At 44.0% G+C, this 24,692-nt stretch overlaps 1 protein-coding gene across 6 annotated transcripts in view; it reads right to left on the bottom strand.

Moving 5' to 3' along the window:
• Ryr (Ryanodine receptor) overlaps nucleotides 1-24,692 on the bottom strand; it is a 405,814-nt gene that overhangs the window by 64,225 nt on the left and 316,897 nt on the right. For 4 of the 6 annotated variants that reach the window (XM_077672813.1, XM_077672816.1, XM_077672815.1 and 1 more), the window contains exons 82-89: nucleotides 22,618-22,705; nucleotides 22,072-22,200; nucleotides 20,146-20,304; nucleotides 17,824-17,883; nucleotides 15,149-15,313; nucleotides 12,908-13,020; nucleotides 3,500-3,593; nucleotides 1,757-1,869 (exon numbers count right to left, since the gene is read on the bottom strand). In XM_077672813.1, the coding sequence (XP_077528939.1) occupies nucleotides 1,757-1,869; nucleotides 3,500-3,593; nucleotides 12,908-13,020; nucleotides 15,149-15,313; nucleotides 17,824-17,883; nucleotides 20,146-20,304; nucleotides 22,072-22,200; nucleotides 22,618-22,705 (921 nt within the window). Of the gene's footprint in view, nucleotides 1-1,756; nucleotides 1,870-3,499; nucleotides 3,594-9,085; nucleotides 9,196-12,907; nucleotides 13,021-15,148; nucleotides 15,314-17,823; nucleotides 17,884-20,145; nucleotides 20,305-22,071; nucleotides 22,201-22,617; nucleotides 22,706-24,692 lie in introns of all 6 variants that reach the window. The other 2 variants (XM_077672818.1, XM_077672817.1) reach the window with 1 other exon arrangement.

The following is a 24,692-nucleotide window of genomic DNA, read 5'->3' on the forward strand; positions in this document are numbered from 1 at the left end:
ATTGATAACTTACAAGTCCCCCATCACCAACCACTTAGTAAATACCCAAGCATAACGACATAGAAGCACACGCATGGGTTACCGAAGGGTCATGCAAAGCCAACAATAGGCAAGAGCTCGGCAGTGAGATGCAAGTATCAAGGAGTGGTTGAGAAGACAGGTAAAGAGAAAAAAGGAGAACGTATCGTGGAGAGAGAATGGAAAAAATAGAGGTCACATGAGAAGAGAATGGGAGAACAGTGATTCAGACACTCTTGAGAGTAAATTTGACAGCGTACACCATATTTTGACACTATTACGTTTGCACATACTGATGTATTCTTGGAGGTGTCCTTATGGTGTCAAAGATATAGGTATATGTATAGCATTTATAATACCAATACCTATCTTCTGCTCCAAAGCCTCCTGCCTTTTATTGAGCATAGATTCATTTCAAACATATTATGGCAATGAATTTTAACAGAGCACATGATCTGATGCGTTATGGTAAAGACATTTCATATAGGTATATGAATAGCGTTCATAATACCAATACCTATCTTCTGCTCCAAAGCCTCCTGCCTTTTATTGAGCATAGATTCATTTCAAACATATTATGGCAATGAATTTTAACAGAGCACATGATCTGATGCGTTATGGTAAAGACATTTCTGGGTGCTTAAACCAGTGCGGCACCACGTGGGAGTTGTCGAGCAATTGTGAGGTGGAGGGGTGGAAAGGAGTAAGAAAAATAGATGTCCTGGAGGAGGGTGCAACAAAAACTAGAAGAATAGGAAAAGAGGAATTTCAAGTGAGAATAGGCTTGGGATTGAAACTGGTGGAAAGCAAAGGAGGTAGGCGGCATAGAGAAGCAAGAGACGAGACAAAGCGCATGTATTCGGAGAAAGGTGTTCAATGGAAGAGGGGGGATCGGATAAGACTGTTGTGTATAAGAGAAAAGGAAGGTTGCTTTAGGATAATGTTCGGGATCTGAGAATGACAGAGGACCGTCAAGATGGCAATACTAAGAAAGGGGGGAAGAAGAATGGAGGATAAGAGAAAGGGGTATTAGATGGGGAGCTCGCAATAGAAGGGAAAGTTCAATACAGCAGGCTTAGATGGAAGGATAATAGAAGAAAACGGGTAAGGGTAAGCTGCAAATACATTAATTGAAGGAAGGAGACCGGATGTATTTTTGCCAGGTACCGTAGGGTAAAGACAGCTCTACGTGGCACATGTGGTAAACATTATGTAGTCTCCATGATTTGCCACGAAAGAAGCAGATATGCGAACAATTTATTTTCTTCAACGAATCTACAAGTGAAAGGCGCATGACTGCCGGTTGGTTTACTGTTATATTATGGATAGACGATTCTAAGTGGCGAGATTTTAAATGTGCTTTTATATACCATTATAGCATAAATTACGTGTCCATTACGATGCATGTTGCCTCGCCGGAGTTTTGCTTAACACTTTTTATAGCACAAGTTTCTTGCGCAATGCTCACGGGGATTACGAATACGGCTGCATGCTAATTATAATTTTTAGAACACCTGAATCAAGTCTAAGCTTTTTTATTTTCTTCAAGGATACCGGTGTTACGTTCCCCGGTCCCAGCGGGTATGCTTGAAATAGAAATGCATTTAGTTAGCTCTAACCTTTGCTAGCAAGAATGGTGCTGAACTAGTAGTTGCTAGCTATGAGCTTATATATGCTAGCTATGAGCTTATAAACCCGACAAGAATATTTCACTTGGGGACAAGATCTTGCGACTAACCTGTGCTCCGTTGTGGCCTTCCTCGAAAATGCCACCACGAGCTGCACCAACGGATCAGGCTTCTCTTCTGTCTCCTCCGACTTGGGCTCTTTCTCTGACTCCTCAAACGTAGTCTGCAAACAAGACCAGTCAGCCATTATCCCACCTTCAATTTTCTTCTTCGACTTGGTGGCAGAGCAAGCGCCAACAAAACTTGCAGCGATTCCAAACCTCGTTCTGGTGTTACAAGTGCCACGGAAGTTGGAGACTCATAAATGGAACAATGCATCTCCTCTTATATAGAAATTCTGCCTTCGTGTACAAAGAACAAAAATACGTTTCCATCGGATGCTTAATAAATAAACTGCCAAGTCTATCTTAGGGTGCTTGAAATTGCAATTTGCGATCAATTTAAAAGTTGTGACAAGCACTAAAACACTTCCCCTGTAATCTTGTCTCGAGAAAAACCACTTAGATCAAGTATTCCTTTAAACCTTCCAGTCGGCTGTGTGCACTACCCCGCTTGCTGTGTTTTTTCTCGAGTGAATATCACTACGTTAGAAAAAACACATCACTACTGCACTTGTTTCTCTCGTTTTCCCTGACACAGAAAGTTCTTCGACGGCACAAAGTTTAAAGAACCCAAATTAAAGCAAATTGATGAAATAAATATGAGATTTACTGTGCCGGCACTACACAAGCGATGGGGCGCGCTGCAGTAAAGCATTCCAGATTAATTTTGACCACCTGGGGATCTTTAAAGTGTGCTACAATCTCATACACACAGATGTTTTCACTTTTCCCCTCCATAAAAAATCGACCGCCATTGCCGGGAATCGAACCCGTGTCCTTGGGCTATTTAAAGCAAAACCCGTCACTCTCTGTAAAACTAATAAGGGTATCCGACGCAAAGCTGCCATGAATGGCGTTACCATGCAGCTTGCCCAAGCTGCAAGCTATAGACCGAACCAATGAGCTCTTTTGTTTAATCTGCTTCCTATATTTTACTTGCGTTTCTTGAAGGGACCACCCACGGGTTTTCGTCAAGAATACGTTTGCCAGTCCGTACAAAATTTTGTATTTGGAAGGTTCAATAACACCTGAGAAATTTTCCTTAAACTAGAAAAATTAATTTTAATATTTCATTAGCAGTTGTGAAACCTAAAAGGCAATGACAATCAGTGCCGAAAGTTGTCATTGAACCGTAGGCACTTCACATGACAACAAAAATTGTTGCGAGCTCAAACTATAGTAAAGCGTAGCAAAACTATTTTACAGATTGTTATTCTTACCTGTCACCTCCATCAACAGCTATTTTTTTCTTGATGAAGGGACTAGCGTCCCGAGAAGCCAGCTCAACCCAGCCCGTTAAAACGTTAAAAAGCTTAAAACGTTGAAACGTTACCAAAGAGATGCCGGTGTGCACGTAAAGTTGGCCTAGGCGGGTTCAAAGCGTGAAATATTTCAAAAATATTTATTACCTAGTTTAAAGCTAACTGATGTTGAAATAAGGCTTACTGATAAGTAATAAATTCAAAATTGTTATGCTAGTGATTAGACATAGCTTTTGTACCTAATCAAAGAATTTTGCATACATTAGCTTCTGCACTTGCACAGAAACGTTTGCGGAACGCCCCCCCTGAACAGCCTCACTGTAACACTTCAATATTAAAAAGACATTCCTACCGCAACTAGTGCTCTGGCTTTCAGCAACCTGCTTCAAAATAATCACTGATAACGGAACGCAACAAAAGTTTCACTGACCGTGAGGTCGTCGATCAATTTTTCTTGGTCAACGTTCTCCTCTTCAAGCCAAAGATCTTTGTAGACGTTGAGGAAGATGTTGATGGCGCGATGTCTGAAAAATTGCCATCAGGGGTAGCCCTTTTGCAGACAAGGCTACAAGTCGTGTACATACTTCGTAATACCTAAATATGGCATTGCCTAAATCCTTTCACTTTTATCTTGCATTAGCTTCAGTGTCTTCACGTAAAGCTCAACTTATGCTATAGAAGATATTTGTACCAACCACACACTGAAGAAAGGCTTAAATTATGTGATTAAGACATATACTTTGCCACTGCAATGAGTATTTAAAGCTTGCACACAGGCCATTAAACGAAGTTTAGTCCTGCGTGCATGACACAGCTAATAGCAAACAAAAGCAAAACTTTTATTACAAGAGTTTTCAATGAGCGTAACAGAAAACTTTTGAAAGCAAAAGCTTGCTAACAAGAGTTTCCAATCAGCGCAAAGGGAACTTTTTTTGATACACCAACTAACAAATATACTTCTAAAGTACTAAATGCCAAAACATTTCACACTTTTAAGTACCAGACAGTGCACAGAACTAAATAAGCCCCCTTTACAGACTAACTGCAAATGAGTTTTCTAGAGCAAAATCACTGTCACTTTACATGCAGAACGTGCAGCATTGTCATGCAAGTGCGAATAACATGCAGCCAAATAACTAGGAGGCAAACTGCTATTTTCAACCAGCATTATATAGCACAATAAAAATAGGTTAAGAATGCTTCTTCGAAGAAGCTTCTATGGAATCATTTGAAGCTGCATAATAGGCGGATGACAGTTATGTGGTGATGTTGACTTTGTAATTACCTTTTTATCAATCATGTGAAAGCATGTAGAATACCTGTACAGATCTAAAATTTCGCAATAGCCTATGACACCAAATGTCGTTTAAAGGAGCCATGAAGAGAAAACACAAGTTTGGTTCATTCGAAAGATTGCCTCGTTAGAACCATAACGACACCACTTATAACGCAAACTTCGCTCAAATAAGCTACATAATTAGGAAAAACGGGAATGGTCATGCGACCCACCAGCTCATTTCCCGCAACAGAACCTATGCCGTCACATGGGCTAAGCTCTGCGATTGGCGGAGGCCGGCAAAAGCAAACGCATGTTAGGCAGGGCTTACAGTTTGCATAGCGAGCTAAATGCCCGTGAAACATACTGCACATTCTTTTTATGACAAAGAACGGTGGAGTAAACGGTTGAAGTTCCGAACGAACACGCAAGCGTGTGCGCCAATGCGTACGAAACAACCGCCTGGCCGAGCTCGACATCTCGCCGTCGCGCAGACGAATTTTCGGGTTCGAGGCGCTCTGACCTTGGAGGAAAAATGCCGTAAACACCGCGCATTGACGCTCGTATCTTTCTGGTCGAAGCAGAGAGCTCGCGCGAACGGCTTTCCATACACGACACCGGCCAACTGGCGTAAGCGATACTGCTACTGAAGTTGAACTATTATTAACCGTAATAAAAGTACGGCACATACGTACCAGTCTGTATTCGTCCGTGGCGACGGCGCTGACGAGGCAGCGGTGCCGACGGCAGGGCGTTCGTCTGTTGTGGCTATCGCGGAATGGTCGCTTTCCCGTCCACCGCGTATCCCACAACTCTTGCCGCTCGTGCACTTAGAAGCGTTGAGCGTTCAAGTGGTGTGAGGTTGTTAAATGCAAGCCGGAGCTCCTCGGCGAGAGTTTTGTTCTCCGGATCAGGCGATTCCATGACTAGGGCTGCGGGTGCACTAGGTTTTACTAGCATTTTTAAAATGGCCGCCGTCTCGGTCGACTCCCGCGTGTGGGTGCTATATGGAGTCGACATACTAAGTATCTGTTTCATGGACCGGCCCGTGTGACACCATTGCTCACGTCACCAAATGTGCAATTTTAGCGGGAGATTTAAAATTTTGGCTTAAATTGCCTTATTTCTCAGTGAATAAAGCATCATTTGCTTCCGGGAAAGCGCTTGGGGTACTATGAAACACCTAATCTTTCGAATAAAACAAACTTTTGTTTTCTCTTCATGGCTCCTTTAAGAGGTCAACAGGTTCTGTAGTTTCAATGCTGGTGTTATCACACCAGGTAAAGGTCTTGCAAAGTATAGAAAGCCCAGCACAGTAGTTCAGTTTTTTACCATCAATTTCCAGTCAACCACAGCTTAGCACATACAGTATAATTGAAAAGAAAACAGAAAGATCATTCCACACCTGAGCTTTATATCCATGGTGCCAAGCGTGCACTAATTTATTCTCAAACTACTCACTGTTTAGTTGTTATTCATTAATTAGTTCCCGGTTGAGTGACATGTATACTGTGTGCTCGCGCAATGTGCATACTTCCGATGTCATCATGATTTGGTTATGGTGTAAAACACATTTAGCATTCGTTCTTATAATTATGTATGTCCTTCATTTATCTCCTAGTGTGATGTCCGCTGTCATGCATGTGGTTGGGGGCTGTGGCTTTGACAACTTTGCATTGTGCGACATTTTTCTACGTCTCCAAATGCATTTCTTAAACCACGTAAATGTTGGATAATTGCACTCAGGCTGTTGGCATTACAGTCATCCGCAAAACTTCTTGGACACTGATTTACCAGTTGGCAGCGACTGGTTCGAGAGAAAAACGCAATTTAATTACGGTGTTCCCCAAACTTCTTTACCAATACATAAAGAATACTGACCCTCGGTCGCACGGTAATTTCTGCTGCGGCCAAATTCACCGCCCTATTGTAGAAATATTCCAATGTGGGCACAGGCACGCCATTTCTCGAGTTGGAATACTGTTGATACAACGGAAGTGTACAATTTTCATTTCATTTTTTTTCTTCTTGTACACCTCCCATACCACTACTCAAATTGCCTGCCTTAAAACGAGATTCGCCTCTCTCAAAATTTTATTGCAACGAAGTAAAGGATGATTGCAGGGACAGTATTATATTTTAAGCACCGGCTCTAACTCAACTAAGAGAATACAAGCCACTATGGTAACGCAAATTTCCGCCCTTACAGCTGTACATTGATGTGCTAACAGAAGACAAAGGTGCAACCTTTACTCTCCACGGTTGTAATGATTAGATAGAAGACCAAATATTCATTGCATGCTGAAAGCTTCTGGGAATATGCCTTCTAACTTGAAGAACACCGGAACTCCCGACATGTACATGCTCGTGCTAGCAAACCGGTGTATAGCATATAGTCATACAGGAACTACATGTATACAGTACGAATATATATTTGAAAAATTCCGAATCTGACAATAACTTGTCAGTATTTCAAGTAATGCTAGGAGTATTTACTGACAGTCTTCTTTCAGTAAAAACAATGTTTTACTGCAATTGTTTTTACCACATTCAGGAAATATACCTAGCTACAGAGTAATAAAAAGACGTGGACACTGTATATAATTTTTTCTCTAGTCAATGACTTTGATTCTATGGAAAGAGAGAGCACACTTTTGTTGTAGTTTGACATTTCTTAAAAAATTGCTAAGTTAACACAGTTATTTGTTGCTATTAGCAGAGTCCGTCAATGCCTTTCTGGTCGTGAAACTTCGCCGTCACGCTATGGGAGAGCTTCGTACGCTGCTCAGGGAGGCCGCGCCGCGGCGCTGGCGTTGATCGGAGGGCAGTCGGCGAAGCGGTCGGAGGGGAGTGCGGCGCGTAGCAGACGCTCCTTGTGGTGTTAGCAGGGCTCGTGGGGACTTTTAAAAAATCAAGCACAGATAGCAGTGTGCAGTTTTGAGCGTGCGTTCTGCCGCATACGGCTTCCCTGCAAGGGCTGCAATCCTGACGGCTTCGTTTTGTAGCGACAATTGAAGGCACAACTACCAACATTCCGTTTCTATCCAGAAAAGTGCCGCCAAACACGTACGCAAGTTCTGCCGCGCATGGCTGAACGCGCGCTGCAGCGGTGGCGGCCCGATGCCCTCCGTAGGTAACCTCGAGAACAGACCGCTGTACAGGGTGGAGACACCCTTTGAACGATCCCGTGCCGCCCCTATTGGGTCGAAGTGCTCAACGCGCTGTTCTTTTCGTTTCCCACAAGACGCAGCAACGCGATACAGATACGATGGTTGAAATTTCACCACTAAACCGCGTTGTGGAAATAATTACGGTGCGGTTTTGTTACAATGACTCTGGCGGCGAGCGCGCGACCCAAAATGGCGGCGCAACGCATACGTGTCTCCACTCTGTACGGCGAACGCGTGTCAATGTAGGTACTCTAGCCCTCCGATCTGCGGCGGCGCCTCTCGCGGGAGCCTTTATCCTCAAACAAAACTCGCCCGGGAGTTTCATGACCAGAAAAGCATTGACGGACTCTGCTATTAGTAACATGCTGTATTGGATACTTTTTCTACTAAGTTCCTGTTTTCTTGTATACTTCCTTTCAAAGGAAACCAGATGCATAAATTGTAAGCGTAAACCGAATGGGTACTCCCCACGTGAGCAAAGTCAAGACAATTTTGTCAAAATGTAGCGTTTTACAGAAGCTGGCCTTCCAAAACTCTCCATACACTGAGCTAGGTAAAAAAACAATGAAATTTTTATTCCTAACAAACAATCGAAGAAAACGTACCTGTAAGTTCTCTATTTATTGTAAAACACAGTAAAGCGGATTTTTTCGCAATGTGCCTAAGTGTTTTTGGGGGCGGCAGCCTTAAGCCTACAGGTATTGTACGCGAAAATATTTTTTTCCTCAACTGCAAAGTCCTCAGAGAAAAAGCTGTTCGCTGCGCAGCTTTCTGCGTTGTTCATGGTTGTAGGTAATATAATTATTCGGAGTGAAAATTTTAAAAGAATTTCGGTGTAAAATATAATTTATTGTTCCCAAAATAACGTTAACTGTTTTACCTTAAGCAAATGCACCTATTACAAAAAGGGAAAACTCTGCCTTGCGGTTTGAAACTTAGGTAAAAATTATTGCAAAAATTACGCGCCAACATCACACATGACTGCTGAGTTGCAACTCACATAAAACAGTAACGCTGGTAGTTGATAAAGAAGCTCGAACAATGTACACTGATGCAATAACAACGGCAACAGACAGCACGTACCAAGTTACACAACTGATAAAATATACGAGTCATCATGCTGACAGGACCGATAAGCACTCAAAAGGCAGCATTGGTGTGTCAGCGTAATTAAAGAACAAGCAGCTGAGCCTGCACTTATTGAGGGAGTCCTCTCAAAGCAAACATAAAATCATTTTTTTTTATTTATGCTCATTCCATTCTTATACTCATTCCGTTCCAATCTGAATTAGATTGGCTAGCTAACACATGCTATTTTTCTCACGGCCCTGGATGCATTATTCAACATCTATGTATTTTAAAAGGAGCAGACAAGTCATGCCATCTAACAAAAAACAGAAGTATGCACAAAAAACAAATTTTCCTCTATAGCATGAAGACGCAGAGGGCAGAGACAAACAGACAGCTCAAAGGCGACCACAAAGTAAAACGAAAAGATGTGCGGAATGAGAAATAGGGTATGGGAAACCATGCTAACGCATGACCACGGGTGGTACAGGGCGCGTGTTACCTCTCAACGTTATAGAGTGGCACGCTACGGAGGCATGCGATGGCTGCCCGTTTCTTCGAGCTTGATAGTAGACGGCGCCACGCATTTGACGAGGGCGGGGGTTTGTGCGCCTAAAGGTGGGTGTGGTTAGTTGGGCGTGAGAGAGTTTGTGAGGAGAGGTGTGGGAATAGGGCGCGAGTGTGAAATGTCAGGGTTGAGAGAGCACCACGCAGTGAAAAAGATGAAGTGCTGTACTCCACCGGCCAAGTTGTCCCGACTCATTACTGTCCGTTCTCAGAGCTGTTCAAACCTTGCAATAGAATGCGCATGCAGAAACCTCACTTCAATTGCGGTATTAACGAGATGCGATGTCTCATGTAATGTTATCTCAAAAAGCATGCCGATTCCCTTGATCTGCGAATTTGTCTTACGAGACAGTCGCTCTAGTTGCCAAAAAAGTGCGACCATAATCCGTGCCCGAACAATGTTATGCTCATTGATGTTAAACAACTGTGTTTAAATATCACACAGTCATGCAAATTTTCTTGCTGTTTACTTCTCACCAAAAATTCAAGTGTCCACACAACACGAGCACACCATGCTGGTTATTTCTTCAGTTTTAACAAGTCCTAATTCAATCCTTTCCGAAGCTTCCACTTGGCTGCGTACAGGCTGGCTTCATATAATGTGCATAAGTGCAGTTACTTCTAGTGCATTTGATTTTAATAAAGTGACCGTAATATCCAGGCCACGCATTAACAGAACCAATCGGTTCCTCTGTACAACACGTAAAATATTAACTTTTCTGTAGAAGGGCAATGCTCTGGAAGGTGAATGGAAAAACTTTAAAAGTTTTGGGTCAATTTTCAATATTCTTACCAGTGCTTTGATGAGTTTTCACTGGGGTTTCACTCCTGTACTCTTAACATGATTTCCTATTGATTAAGGTGTGGCAGCTAAATCTCTTCTTGTGTGGTAGACTGCAATGTAATTAGCTTCGGTGTAACTACATCAACTTACTTTTTTAACATTAGCCAGTTTCCGACGTTTGACAAGCAACACTACATGTCACCCACAATTTTTTTTTTGCTACTGGAGAAAGACTACTTAACCATTTTGAGCTGTCGCTCTGGTAAGGTGCTTCTGATCGCCAGCGAAGGGTTAAAAAGCCCCATTTCGTGGGGCTATAGGGCGGTGAAGCCTATGTAAAATTGACCACCAAGAACTAGGATTCGAGAGTTTTATTCGCATGAATTCTTTTTCTCGCTCTTTCCCTCCTTGTTGAAAGGCTCGAAAAACTGATATTTCATGGTGCCTCTCGCATACAGCAAGTGGATTGCAATAGGGATTGCCACATCTTTAAGGCCACATGCTACGCACCCAATGGAATAAAAGTACAGTTTTTCTAAGGCAGCTAAAAAACCAAGAAAGGTGGCGCTTTACAATGAAATTTTGCAGTAGCAATTACTCCATGCTGTAGGGGCGCCGCCATTGTACTGCCATCACTGCACCGCCTTGCAGGCGTTTCCTTGGCAAATACGGGAAGAGCAGCTGTCGCCAAAGCCATATGTTGCCAATCGCGCTTGACTGAGTTGCGTGTTATGAGGCTACCTAGGGCTTCTAATTTGAATCAAAAATTCCTGCGTATATCTTTATTCGACGTGTCAGAACCTTACACCTCACCAATGGACTATAAAGTGCGTTAGGGGTGAGTGAGAAATAATTGCAAGCCAGATGTGCCCATTCGCTACATACGCTGCAAATGCTCACTGCTGTGACTTTTCACCGAAGTCACAGCCTCTGGTGCTGAATTTTGCTGTACACGGTTTTCGTTTCTGCACCCTCATTTGCCGTACCCACACTAGCTGTGCTCTCACTTTCCGCGGGTGTTTGAGTGTCACCGCAATAGACGGGGTTGATCTTCGCTGGCATTGCATTTATGAAACCAACACGGCTCAATTCTGTAGAACAAAATCCTGCGATATATAATGGCATGGGATTCGCTACTCGGGCTACTAAAAAGAGCATGAGACCACACTTATTCTTGCAGAACTGCTGGATTCAAAGCATGTTTGGTAGAGCGTGACGATCCCTTCGCAGCAGCGCTTATGCTCCACAGAAAAATTTCGTCGGGGTGTTTTTTTTGTGCATTAAGATCTCGCGCTTTCGTTGGTTGTTAAAGCACGACGATTCCTTCGTAGCAGCGCTAAGGGTCATACCAAAACTTATCCAGTTAATAAACTTAGAACCAGCAGATACCCATGTCATTAGGATGTTTCCTGTATGACGACCTTGCGATTACGTTGGTTGTTGAAGCATTACTAACTACACAGCGGCGCTCACACGAATAGCCTACGCACATCGCTATTTCACCCAGGGCACGCCGAGACGCACGCGGGATTTGAAAGCAGTAAATTACTGCAGAAATCTGGGTACAGCAATCGACTGCAAAAGTCTGGTACGGCAAATTACAGCCCCATACGCCGTGATTCGGCGAGAACAACGCACACTACCGTACAATCGTGGCATATATACACTGTGGACACACCTGGCATGCAATGTGTTCTCGCTCACCTTGAATGCACTCTCTAGTGCACTGTTAAAGGGGCCATGCAGACGAAACACAAGTTTACTTCATTCGGAGGATTGCATCGTTAGAATCATACTGGCACTACGTTGAACATAACATCGCTCAAATAAATCATATCTATGGCAGCGCCCTCAGTGGGCCTGAAAATTGTCGTGTATACCACTTCTTGTAACGCACCACCATGAAGAAGATCTGAACATCGCAGTATGGCTTACAGACTAACAAAATTGTGTATTTAACATGGTTCTGTATCTGGCGCGCTACTGGTCGCTATGTAAATTGCGCATGAAGGCTAAAATGTGCTCCTTAAATCAAACTTATTGTGTAATTCATGCTGTCCAGGACATGAGACTCACGGCTTTAAAAAGTGGCCACTGGTAACTGTTAACAATAGCACTTACAGTGCACATACCGTAAGGCTGAATTGTGACCGTTCTAGACCTTTTGTGATGGCTGCACATCTTAGTGCAATCCTGATTACAATAAGCATCTGTTACTATGTGCAGAAGACCCTTAAGGTGCGACAAAGGAAAAGCTGACGTACATTTTGCACACCTGATAACCAAGTTTTTAATGTTGTAAGAATCAAATAAACCTTCACTCAGCTTCTGACGATAGCAATACATTGATGGTTTGCTTTGTAATAGTATAGGTGGTTCCTGCCTTTTCTGCATTAGAAGTACATTTTGCACACCTGATAACCAAGTTTTTAATGTTGTAAGAATCAAAAAAACCTTCACTCAGCTTCTGACGATAGCAATACATTGATGGTTTGCTTTGTAATAGTATAGGTGGTTCCTGCCTTTTCTGCATTAGAAGTACACATACAGACAAGTACAACGTATAGTAAGTGTAGTGTTCTTTAGTTCTGCAATAATAAAAATAAACACCCAGTAGACACTGAGAAAATGGTCTGAAAGAATTATTCCACCGCAACTTCCTAACTAACGTTGAAAAATTGAGCATCTCGTAACAAGCAACATGCGCTCTACAAGCATCCAACATAAAATGTTTGTAGCACTACTCACAGCAGGCTATTCTATTAACTTGTATAACACTGCACGCAGCGTTAGGATCTCTCAAACCCAGGCTACCGAGGGGAGTGTTCGAAGGATCGGGGAAGCTCAAGCCAGGCTGGATCAATATTGAGGGTATATGGCTGGGGGCAAGGCCAACCTCTAGGCAGGCAAGTGGTGTGCATTTGAGTGAAATACGGAAGCAAGCAGCCCTTGCTGTCCGTGTCAGCCTTTTACCTGGGCAGGCTGTGCAGAGAGATCATTCTGAAGCAGGCTATGACGGCTCGCTTGCGCTGTGTGGACACTACACTGCGATAGACTCCCTTCTGAGAGCCCTGCGGGTGGTCGATCTGAGCGGTGGGCGTGGCAAGAGAAGAACGAGATGTGAGGACTCGTGTTGCCGTAATACTAGACAGCGGATGTAGACTTTAGGTTAAGAAAATGGTGCTTCCTTAGTGCTTCCTGTGTTGGCACGCCTGCTGCTATATGCATTAAAATATTCAATACGGAGATCTGTTGAATTAACATTAGGCTAGAGCGCCGCATTATTCGAAGTACTCTTCCTGAGTTATATTTCCGGAGGGATAATTTCAGCGAATAAGGTAACAAGAAGCAGACCATACCCTCAAGTGCAGAGGCTCTGTAAAGTTGTTTTAGCCTAAAGCGCGAGCTGTATCTGGAAATTTGTACACAGTATACTTCAACTGAAAGTGGTTCGCCGTTAGCCACACTTGCATCTTGCTCTTTGCATTGCGTAAGGCACCTAAATCATGTCCAACCTAAATAGACCGCGAAAACTGATTATTCTTTTATCATTGCAGAAGAAACTTGGCGCAGTTTCAAAATAAAACCTCCTTTTGGTTTGCCTTTTGGAAAGAATAAGAAAGTGTTGGAAGAATGAATGATGTGAGCCAGAAAATGTACAGTACGTAAGGCAAAAAAACTCAGGTGCAATGAGCAAGATTCTTCCAGGATGCATCCGAATTCATTTATGCGTGAACTAACTATATACTTCACTTGATAATGACAACTACAGAATAATAAGGCAACACGGTTTATACGTTTCACTAAACGATGAACTGCACAGCCGACCGTGGTGATGACTTATGTGTAAAACACCACGGGGCTATGTTTCGTTAACATAATCTACCTGAAAATGTTTACATGGTGTTTGCCTAAACAACAATTCTAGGCAATGGAAAATAAATCATTAGTTTGGCTGGCGCCGTACGGGAGCCCTTCAAAAACAGTCTATGCACTGGCGCAAAAGTGATTTATTGAAGGTATTTCAAATTGTCTCAACCATGCCCTTCCCTGTTTTTCAATGTTTTGCACAGCTAAACCAGGGCTGAATATGAGATTCGCAGAACACACTAACCGAAAAAACCAGAATTTAAGGGTTTACCTTACTGTATGGTTTGCTTTCAAAACAAAAGAATTACGCAGCAGTTTTACCCTTCTGATGGGTTTTCTAAATTCGAAAAAGAATAATTTGCATTCTTGGGTACTGCAGAACACACGTCCACCCCGGTCATCTCATAGCAAACACCGACACTTGAGTTCCCGGGCACATAACTATACAAGCATTGCAAAATAGCGGTATGTGAAGTCATATCATATGACAAAACAGAAGGCTTTGTCACATTTCCTCCAGCTTTTTGTGCCTCACATTTACCACTCCTGAAGTCTCTTCTTATACTTCATTTTTCACATTTTTTTCTGAAGTGTACAGCGCGGCTATGTCATCTAAGTAGTGCAGTATAACAAGCTGCAGCCGTTATAGTTTATTCAGTGTGTGATCTGAACCGACTGACAACAAAAGCCTGTGCGAACAAGCATTAGTTCATATTCTTAAACCATATATGTTATCACCAAATACTGAAAAAATTCCTTTCAGCCTTCTAGAAAATACAAGTGAACGTACCAACAAAGCGCAGGTTTTACTCAACGAATTGCGATAGAGGTTGCCTTCTTTTATCCATAGCACCTAGACCTCTTCATACATATTGTAGTTTGTTATTTTATTGACATTGTGTGGCTCCAACTCCAATGATCGGTTTTTGAAATGGCAATTCTAAAGGGAGGACAATGCTCTGAATTAAACATATGGTGTTTGCCCACTCATTCAGAGTAATGAAACACCCTTGGTGTGGCGTTTGCAATAAAATATGAGAACCTTCATTCAGTCTTCCGATTTTATATCATCAACAAGAAACGCAGCACTTTCCTAAAATAATGGGTGTTATCCAGAGCCATCTAAACAGATTGCGACAAATGTCAAAAGGTCAAGCCACCCAAATGCTATGTAGAACATACGCGGTGAAAACAACCCTGCAGCACACACGTCTACAGTTTTTAAAGAAAAAAATCACATCGTACGCAGCTTTCACACTATCAATGCTATTTGTACGTAGCATACCAACACGCATAGGGCATAAATAGGTGCCGTAAGAAATTGTAAAAATTTATCACACTCACCACGTGGAGGCCAAACAGAACCTTGGCCATGTCGATGATCCTCTCGACTAGGCGGTCTTGGGACACCACGGGAACTATTGCGTTTGGACCAACAGGGGTGGTGCGCTGGCTGCCCAGCTTGCTGTATAGGTAATGTTGCCAGCTCATGGCGTCGCTCGGATCAATCTGCCAAAGTGTACGGAAAAATGGGACAGCGAGCACAGGAATAAAGCGCTCTTAAATTAATGGCCGGTTGTAAAGGTGGAAAGACAAAAGGTCAGAGATGCTGTCATCTCTGCGACATGCGCTCGTCTTGGTCATTCTTGCCCTCCGTCATGCCATTTCGAGCTGCATTAGAATATAAACCGTGGCCAATTCGCTTAAGGTGTTCATGCCCGATTCCCACAGAGCACAGTAATTGCCAGCGTTGGAACTGTCGCTGTAGGAGCAGATGTTTGCAGTTGTGGGGAGTTGCCGAAACACTTTTCCATGCTCCAATGACGGAGAAGATGAACCTGTCCAGTATATATCTCCAGAGAACGTCCAGCTCATTGCTGGGCATAAATAAGCCTTCGCCAATACTTTCTCAGCTACATTGTCACCCTGCACTACCATCGGTATATCCATGCGTGTTCCACAGGGTGCTTTTTTTATGGTTTAAAAATCGCCGAAGGGTTGGGTTTGCAATCACGAGGTAAATAATCATGGCATGTTCGAAAGCAGTATTGTCATACTGAGTGACTGTGATGCACAAAAAGCGCAGTATTGTTTGTCCCATATTTTTGTTGACAAATCAAACAGGTAGTGCGGACGCCTGCGAGACTATACACAAAAAGATGCCTTACCGCGGTGTTCCACGAAAGCAGTCCCATTGAGCTAATATTATGTAAAACCCTTGCAAACAGCTGTGTTGAGGTGACCTAGGTTATTTGATTTTCAATACGAACACTTTCCCACCCCAGCTGGAGCATGATCAAATGAAAATAGTGCAAAGGAAAGACATTTTACAGGATTAAACAATGTCACGGTTGAGGGCCAGCAAGCACACTTTATGACAGTGCTGGCAATTAGGCCGCGAAAAAAATTAAAACATAGATAAGCCGCTTAGAAATGTGGAAGTGTTGTTATATTGAAGAAGGAAAAAAACGCCATCCTTCAGAAATCCTGCCCCTTATCACATGAACTCTACCACTCAAAATCTGTTTCATTTTGGCTGGCAAGGCCTACACCTTTAGAAAACTTAACGACCAAATTGAAGTTGTGCTATGCGTGGGTATAAACTTCTGAGCAACTGTTTCATCTCTCGTTACGTCGAAAAACTATCCCAGTCCATTGTAACCATTACGTATAAGCAAACATCACCTGTCGCCTTTGTGAACTTTACTAATGCTATTTAAAAGTTCTCTCTTTTACACGGCAATTAACTGTATTTTGTGTGATTGTGCAACTAGGCATGTACTTGTGCAGAGTGCATGATTGTTTCCACTTAACGAAAATGTTAAATCACAATCCAGAATACCATGAACATGGTCAAGTGTTCAAACTGTATTTGGAAACACTGGTGGATAGGGACCTGCTGAAACATTTTCGCACTTAACGCATAGTAAGCAGTTTCTGATTGCCTACCACCCGTGCGAAGTTCATTCGCCGATAAAAGCGAGATGATAATTACAATTTAACCTAGCCAGAGTTACTTTTCGGTAGATTACAAGCAAACAGCTTTGTAGGAAGTCTACTATTCTTTTTTTTTCGCAACGCCAATAACTAATACCTAGACTAAACACTAATTCGAACACCATTGCCCCATGAAATACTGCGTCTCGGTTGGTAGCAACACAATGTTACGGCACAAAACTTCACTACCGACATCAAACTATTGGTGAAAGTTTTCTCTGGTAACAAAAATGCAAAACACGCTGCATCCCAAGCGCATTCGAAAGCTGCTGGTTGTGGCCGTTGGCACCAGTGTGCTCACATGCGTTCCCTCACCTGCCTCTTATTCAGCCGCCAGTAATGGCTGATTTTGTTCAGTTTCCCATACCAAAATGCCAATTTTTACAAGCCATGTACAGAAGGCGTGTTCTAGTTCTGAACGCAGCACTTTACATTGACGCTATTTTTACGTGTACTCATAGATAAAAGTATTTTGATGTGCCGAAAATTCTATCTCGGGTACCCTTCAAGCCACGACTTCCGAAAATCAGACAGCGAGCTGATAACCATGCGCACATCCAACCATGACCTGCATATCCTCCGAACGAAGATACGAGTTGAAGCTTGCTACTTTCAGTATGTAAAATGGCTTGTTTCGCTCTAAATTGTTCTGTTAACGTTAGTCTGCAGTTTGCATAAAATACCGCAAAAAACAAGCCAGTATTAAACACAACTAACCAATTCCTATCCCATATCGAACAACGAGACACATTCTTCTCATAGCGCCGCTCCCGTACACAATGGTCTGGAGTGGCGACATTCTAGTGCTCGGAAACTGTGTCATTCAAGCCCACCGGAATAATTTTCCTTTTTTCCTTGGTGGTAATATTAACCCTGCTGCAAATGGGAAGAATTTCGGGGGTTTAAAAGCAGGCAAATTCAACTATGGCAGAGTTATTCCACAGAAAGCATTGCACTCTTATCAGCCAATCGAAGGCTCTGCGTGCAGTATAAGTGTTCCAAAAATGACCCCACATGCTCACCTTGTCAGGAAGCGTGAGCTGTAGTTTGACGTAATCAAAGATATCCGAGTCTTGGTCTTTCTGCAAATCCACGGAAAGCCAAAACACTCTATATCACATCACCAATAAGAAGTGTGCGTCATTTAACGAAAACGCCACATGTTCCGAAGTAGAGGAAGACAAAATTCATTTTTTAATAAGAATGTTTTCTGCGAAGCCCCTCCGCAATTTGTAGTAGATATTTATCCACTTCAGCACGATTGCTTAGAATTCAGCAGAGTGAAAAGTTTGTATTAAACCGTCTGCCGTGTAACACAAGTCTCAAGATCTGATTTCAGTATGTGGCGAGCGCTTTCCTGAAGGAATAAAAAGAAAAATGCTGCTGCATCCAAATATCAGTGCACTTTTGAACCCTGTATCAATGAAAATAATTTATAGCCCTCTCACAAGGCCCGCATAATAGTTCACATATTGCTGCGGTACATAGAGGCCGTTTTAAATTTTCCCATTTGCTACAAAACGTCGTCTGCCAGATCATAATATTCAAGTCTAAAATTGTTTTTACATTTTGGACCCTCAAATTGCACTTTTCCGCTAGGCCGCGTCGCACTACAGCCAGTATGCATTTTATTTTCCAGTTTCTTTCTACTTCATTAAAAAGGGAGATATCTAAAGCATTACAGGTAGATTTGGCGGAAACATTCTTCGTACTACTCAAATTTTCTTAGATGTTTTTCCCACCAAAGTGTTTTCGCGAACTCAAACAATTAAGAATTGATGACAGCTCCTGTGGCACATCCAAGATCTTCAGTTTGTGGTTAGAATCTCTCTGGTGACTTCACTGGCCGAGAGAAGGTTGCGCTGCGGAGACTACGTGTTTGGGCGGCCCTTACGCCATCCGTGACTACCTCCTGCCCTTAGCAATGCCACGGCCCTTAGCCTACAAATCTACCTGCCCATTCTGCAACACTGCCATACATGATGTGAATGTGCAGCACCTGCTTTGGACGTGCGTGGGATTTCATCAAGTTCGCCTGCGGCACCTTCATGCAACCGGTCTCCACTCTGGCCGCTCTCCTGACCAACTACGCAGTGTGCATAGACTATTTCACTGACAACTCTTGAACTTCATACAAGAAATTTTCTTGTTTCTGTTTCTGGAAATGCATTCATCTATTATGCCACAGGCCAAACTTTCGAATTGAAAAAACAAATTGTATTAGGCAACATACCACACACTCACAACTAGGGTAGACTTTTAAACTAAATTAAAACATTGAACTCATACACAAATTCAAAAACACCTAGGAATGATATATGCTGAGTATGGTAGTGCCATTTCTATTTATTCAAATTTCAAAATACGACATTAAAATCCTCCTCAGTGAAGATCTAATTATGATGAATCTCCTAGAGTACAGAATCATTAGATTATGCCAGGAACTACATTTTTAGGTTAGCTATATCATTTCAGCCGATAATCACAGCTCTCTGAGTGTTAGATGGTCATTTGAGATGATGAAACGTAATTTGCTACCAAGGACAGGGGAAGGAATAAAGACACAACCCACTGCAGAATGGCAAACTGAGTTGATTATCCACAGAGTGCATAAGAGTTGCGTCTATATCTTCATTTACTAAACAAATCGCCTTTCCTGTTAATTGACAGGTTTGTGGCTGCTTCCGTGTACAGTGAATGTGTGTTTAGTCTTTTTTCTTCTTGTCTGTTGCCCACGTGCAGACGGGTTGTAATATTTAAGCACGTGGATAATAAACTCCGTTTGCTAGTTGCACTGTACTGTGTCTTCCTTCCTTGTCCCGTTTTTGTTGGCGCATTCTGTTTCATCATCTCAGTCAATAACTCCGACATCAGCCATCTAGGGGCACTTCATTACCTTGTCAAGGCATTCAGAAGAGAAAAAACCTGCTGACTACCTACCATGTAAAAGCACTGTTTCGTCGTAGCTGCTACATAATCCCCAATATTGTCATTATTTTTGAAATTTTAAGGACACATATTATTCTTTACAAACTGGTTTGTCTTTCTCACAAATATTTGAAATCAAGCTTTTATAAATACTATCTGCAATAAACACAAGAGACTCCAATTTCATGCTACACATAAGGCCACTTCACTTGAAATAGCTTTAATAAGATTTGCATAGTGTGGCTTACATAAGCCACCAAGTGCGAAACTAAAGTGCTACAATACAAAGAGACTGGACTTTTTGCAACACCCCAGCCTTACGTAGTCCTCTGAATGTTGTGTTACGTAACAATTGGGTTGTAATGACGTTACAATGCTTGTTTCAAAACAGCTGAGGAAACCAGAAAGTGACTTACATTAAGAAATTTCTCTTTGGCGTGCTGGACGAGTTCCTGCTCCCTGCCAGCAAACAAGTTGAGTCCAACGGGCAGAAGGCGCTTGAGGCACGCCACCACCAGGCTCGCAGCCAACTCTTTGTCCTTGTCACGTTTGCCGTCCCGCTTTTTCTTTTTCTCCTGTCATGACAATGCCAGGGAGCGCTCCGTTGACCATTTCAATAAGCTCAATTGCAGAAAAAGCTGAGTAGTTTCTTATGAAAAGCCTCATTTTTAGGAAAAACGGTAAATTCCCCGCATTTCCCCGAGGGGAAGAATGTGAAAGTGCGAATGCACGAGTTGAATTTGCGCGGTTCGGTAATGTTCGCGAAAGAGAGATCACACACACACACACAACTACAAAGAAAGAAAGATGCACTTATTCACAGACACCTATTTGTGTTGTCGTTGTATTTAATTGCTAGAGCGGATCTCAGCTTTGAAATTTCGTGTCAGTACCCCTTTAAGCGGGTGCATTAGCCCTTCTCACGCCCGATTCCTGGCCAATCCCCCACGTGGGTATGTGCCATGTCAGCGGCCAGGCAGCGCGCGCCCATCTCCCCCCGTTGCCAAGGAAGACGAGGAGATTCCTGGCCAATCCCCATCTCCCCCCGTTGCCAAGGAAGACGAGGAGATTCCTGGCCAATCCCCCACGTGGGTATGCTATGCGGACATCGCCGGTGGACGCAGGTTCAGGGTCGCTTAAGAAGTGCATCGCACTTAAAATTGACCACATCTTTCCGCGGGGGGAAACCATGGGGTGATGCGACGCATCTGGACGGTGCTTGTTACGGTTGCGCCGAACATCGCGGTAGCAGACCTGTTAGTCTCCATTCAAATCATCAATGGTCATCGGATGTCATCGGAGCGGCGGCGGTGGAGCGACTGAGGGGTGCGCAGTTGTCGCGTTTATATGTACCGCGCGTTAACGGCGAGGGAAATGAGAGAGAGTAGCGCAGGCGCATGTGTTAACCGAGCGCTGACGCACGCTGACGCACAGCTGGCATGGCGAGGGGAGCGAGCGCTAACGCAAGATGGCACTGCGGTGAGAGCGGCGTTACCGCGCAGATGGCGTGGCGAGGAGAATGGGGGGGAGGCGTGCGGACTACGGATCGATGGAGGGACAAGGCGAGACAAAGAGATACGTCGCATCTAAAAGCAACACCTCCGTGTTCCTTTCCAATGAGAACATGTACTCAAATGTTTGGGTTCTCATATTCTGATTTTCCTTGACATCGCTTCCTTCTCAGTGTACATAAACCACAAATTAGTGCTAGAAAATCTCTGAAGAGGCCGCTTCCACATGCTGGGTTAGAGTGCCATTAAAGCTAAGCAATTTTTCCCACTGCACTCGACCGCGCCATATTCCCTACCCAATACCCACTCGTATTTCAGTGCTGCCCTAACGTGGGGACACGACCACATACCTGCAAAATTCCCCCATACCGTTATTTAGCTACCACTGTCCAACATTCCCACGCAGCAGCGGGTAGAGATGATGACGACCTTTGATCCCTCTACTTATACATGTTGTAGACATGGCAGCCTGAGCAGGCGACATTTAATGCAATGTGTACTAAGGAGGCTTCTGACAAGGTAGGCACCTTAACAACACGATTGCGGTTTCAAATAACCTTTTCTCAATCAATAAACAGAAACCCAACCTGCTTTAAAGCTAGCCTACTTTTAACATCAATTATTTTTCCATATTTTTGTTGTGTGCGCAGCGTAGCGCTCTTGCAGGCTGCTGCCTCAGACACTGTCGCTAACAATTAAGCAATCAGTGTTACTTCATGAGGAATTCCGTTACACTAAGTTATGAACGACTCATTGCCAACGTTTTTCCAAATATTTCCAACACTTATTATTCCTAAATATTAATGGGATACCTCGCAACGGGGTACATACTTTCTTCTGGCTCTGGCCCGCATCCAAGTTCTGAACGCTGGTGCGCCCACGTCCCGACGACGGCATGATCAGCGCCATGTTGTCAATCTCGTGCTGGGAGATGAAGTTGGCCTCCTCACGCCGAAAGTACTGAAAACACAGAATGAAAGCACTGTAAGGTGACGGATATAAACTGCGCTCTTGCACTAGACGATAGAAGAACTGCTAGACATAAACACAATTTGTTGATATATGCAAGAAAGCCAATCTTGGAACTGAATATATACACGTCACATAAGGAGCTGAGTAAAGATCATCTCTAGAACCCTTTAGTTAAATAGGTTTAATCTGCGACATGCACGGTGCCTGCATCTTTGCCCAGCTTCAGCTCTCACGATTTTAGCACTAAAATATGCAGTGCGGAGACAGAACTCCCCATGAGCAGTGAGATATTATGAAGGGGCTTACCTCCAAGCAGTCAAAACAGCCAGCAATCTTTGATAAACAAGAGACTTGTTTTCGTGTACAAATTTCTCTTAGCCCGAACGTTCTTGCAACCTTACTTACCTGAGACTTGTTCCAAGTGTTGAACACGTGGGCAACACAAGTGTAGACTTGCTCCGCCTCCTTGACATTGTTCTTCAGCCAGTGGTTTCTTTGAACAAAACACACAAAAAAAACGAAATATTGTAGCCACTTACTGAACATTCATATTCTATGTTTCTTGACAGGTTGTAGGTACATGTGCCGAAATAACAAAATTGAAACACGGGTTATTTGCCGAACTCTACCGCAGTGCCATGTAGTGCTGACAAATGTAACGAAAACGTGCCAACAGCGCATGCGTGCATCACAAACCGATGACGCCACGGCACGTCTGAGTGCCTTTTTTACCGCAGCTCGCAGCACCCTCCGCAGCTGCATTAAACGAGCACATCAACCGCAGCCATGGTGCTGACAGCAGAAGCACGCCGGGCTGTAACTTTCTCATGTAAAATGTCAATGAAAAGGGCACTAAGTCTCCCATCGGCAAAATCGCAGCGGCCAGCATGCTACTCAAACACATCCGGTAAGGCTCGGAAATGCGGCAAAAAAGGTACTCGAAGGTGTTGTGGGGAATCAGTTTGTCAGGCACGCATGCTCTAACTGCTCCTTTTTCTTGCATTTGGCACTGCTATGGGCCTCGTGCACTGCAGTTTCACTTTCAAGTAAACATGTGGCGCCACCTAGCAGCGGCGGTGGAATTCGATTCGACCCAGAAAAAAAAAGTTGGCAGGGGATATTATTGAGCCCGTCTGGGGGCTCACCTGCATTCAACCCAGTCAGCGGGGTGGTGGGAATATATGAGGGGAGAATAGGACAGGTAGAGAAAAGTATTCGTGGGTAAAGAGAGTACAGAGAAAATGTTCCGCCGCCGCGAAAGAAGAGTTGCTACCACTGTGACTGGGACCACAGCGCGCGAAACACATCACACAGTATCCTGGCGTCACGCTGTCGGGAGAATATCTCGAGAGGAATGGTGCAGCGTAGAGGCGAGACTGTGCTGTGATGAGCTAGCTGTCCACTGCAGTCCGAATACAGGAGAGCTTGATGGGTGAACGTCCAAGCAGACGAGCGGGTACTCTCGAGCGGGAGCTTGCGCTCGACGGCCCCACGCAGCAGAGCGCCCGCCGCCCGGAACAAACACCGATGGCCCGCGATGTGTGCCCGGCGAAGTCGCGACCGCCCGAACGCAAAACTGCGCTAAACGAGCCTGCACTGCTCGCACCTCACGACGGCCGGAGCCAAACTCGCACAAGCTCGCACATGAAGCCAGTTTCGCCCTAACAAGGACCTAAGAGGCTCAGCCGAACAAACCAAATGGTGATCGGCGGTGCTGGAACATTGCGCCGAAATTTAATGCTCTTGCGGGGGCGAGGGGCCCCACAGAACGGGAGCACAGGAGTGTGTGTCTCCATTATCGCCTCCTGAAGGCCATGCACACACACACCCGTGACGCACGCACACTACTGTCTTTTCGCAAGTGGGCTAGCGGTTTTCGCCGTTTCCTTTTCATCTTTCATTTGGACGACTCCGGTGGTGTTCAGGTGAAGCCTTTGCGAAATGGCAGCGTGTTCATACGGCGCGGAAACAGACCCGCGGTTGCATACAAGCGAAGCTGCCTTTATGAATCGCTTTCCTGTCGCTCTTGCGAAACCTTTCCTCTTTATGAAAGTGTCGTTGGGCTGCTCGTATTGCACTGCAAAAGAATAGTGTCTGTTCTTCCTTGCTCTGACATTCGTACACTTCCGAACAAGACGAGCTACGGGATGTCGTCTGCTCGCGGAATAGGTGACCGGTAAAAAGCGAAACGGCTCATGGGTACGTCGTCTGCTACCGCCACTTTCGGTTCGAGGTCTCTCTATGTGTCTATGTCTCTATGTCTCCTGCCCTCCCGTACGCCTGCGTGCGCTGGCGGCTGTCAGACGCGTGTGTGCGTGTTGTTTATTTGTCACAGGGTGAGTACCTGTCAGATAAACCCCTAGTAGGATCAATCGTTGTTATTTATGGAATTCCTGATGCATGAGCGTTTTTTTTTTCCGGTGGAAACAGATAAACAACAAGCACACACGCGCGTGGAAGCCGACGGCGTACAGGATACC

This window comes from Haemaphysalis longicornis, unplaced genomic scaffold (genome assembly GCF_048455015.1).
Source record: "Haemaphysalis longicornis isolate Haplotype H1 unplaced genomic scaffold, Haemaphysalis longicornis Haplotype H1 scaffold_6, whole genome shotgun sequence".
NCBI classification, from domain to species: Eukaryota; Metazoa; Arthropoda; class Arachnida; order Ixodida; family Ixodidae; genus Haemaphysalis; species Haemaphysalis longicornis.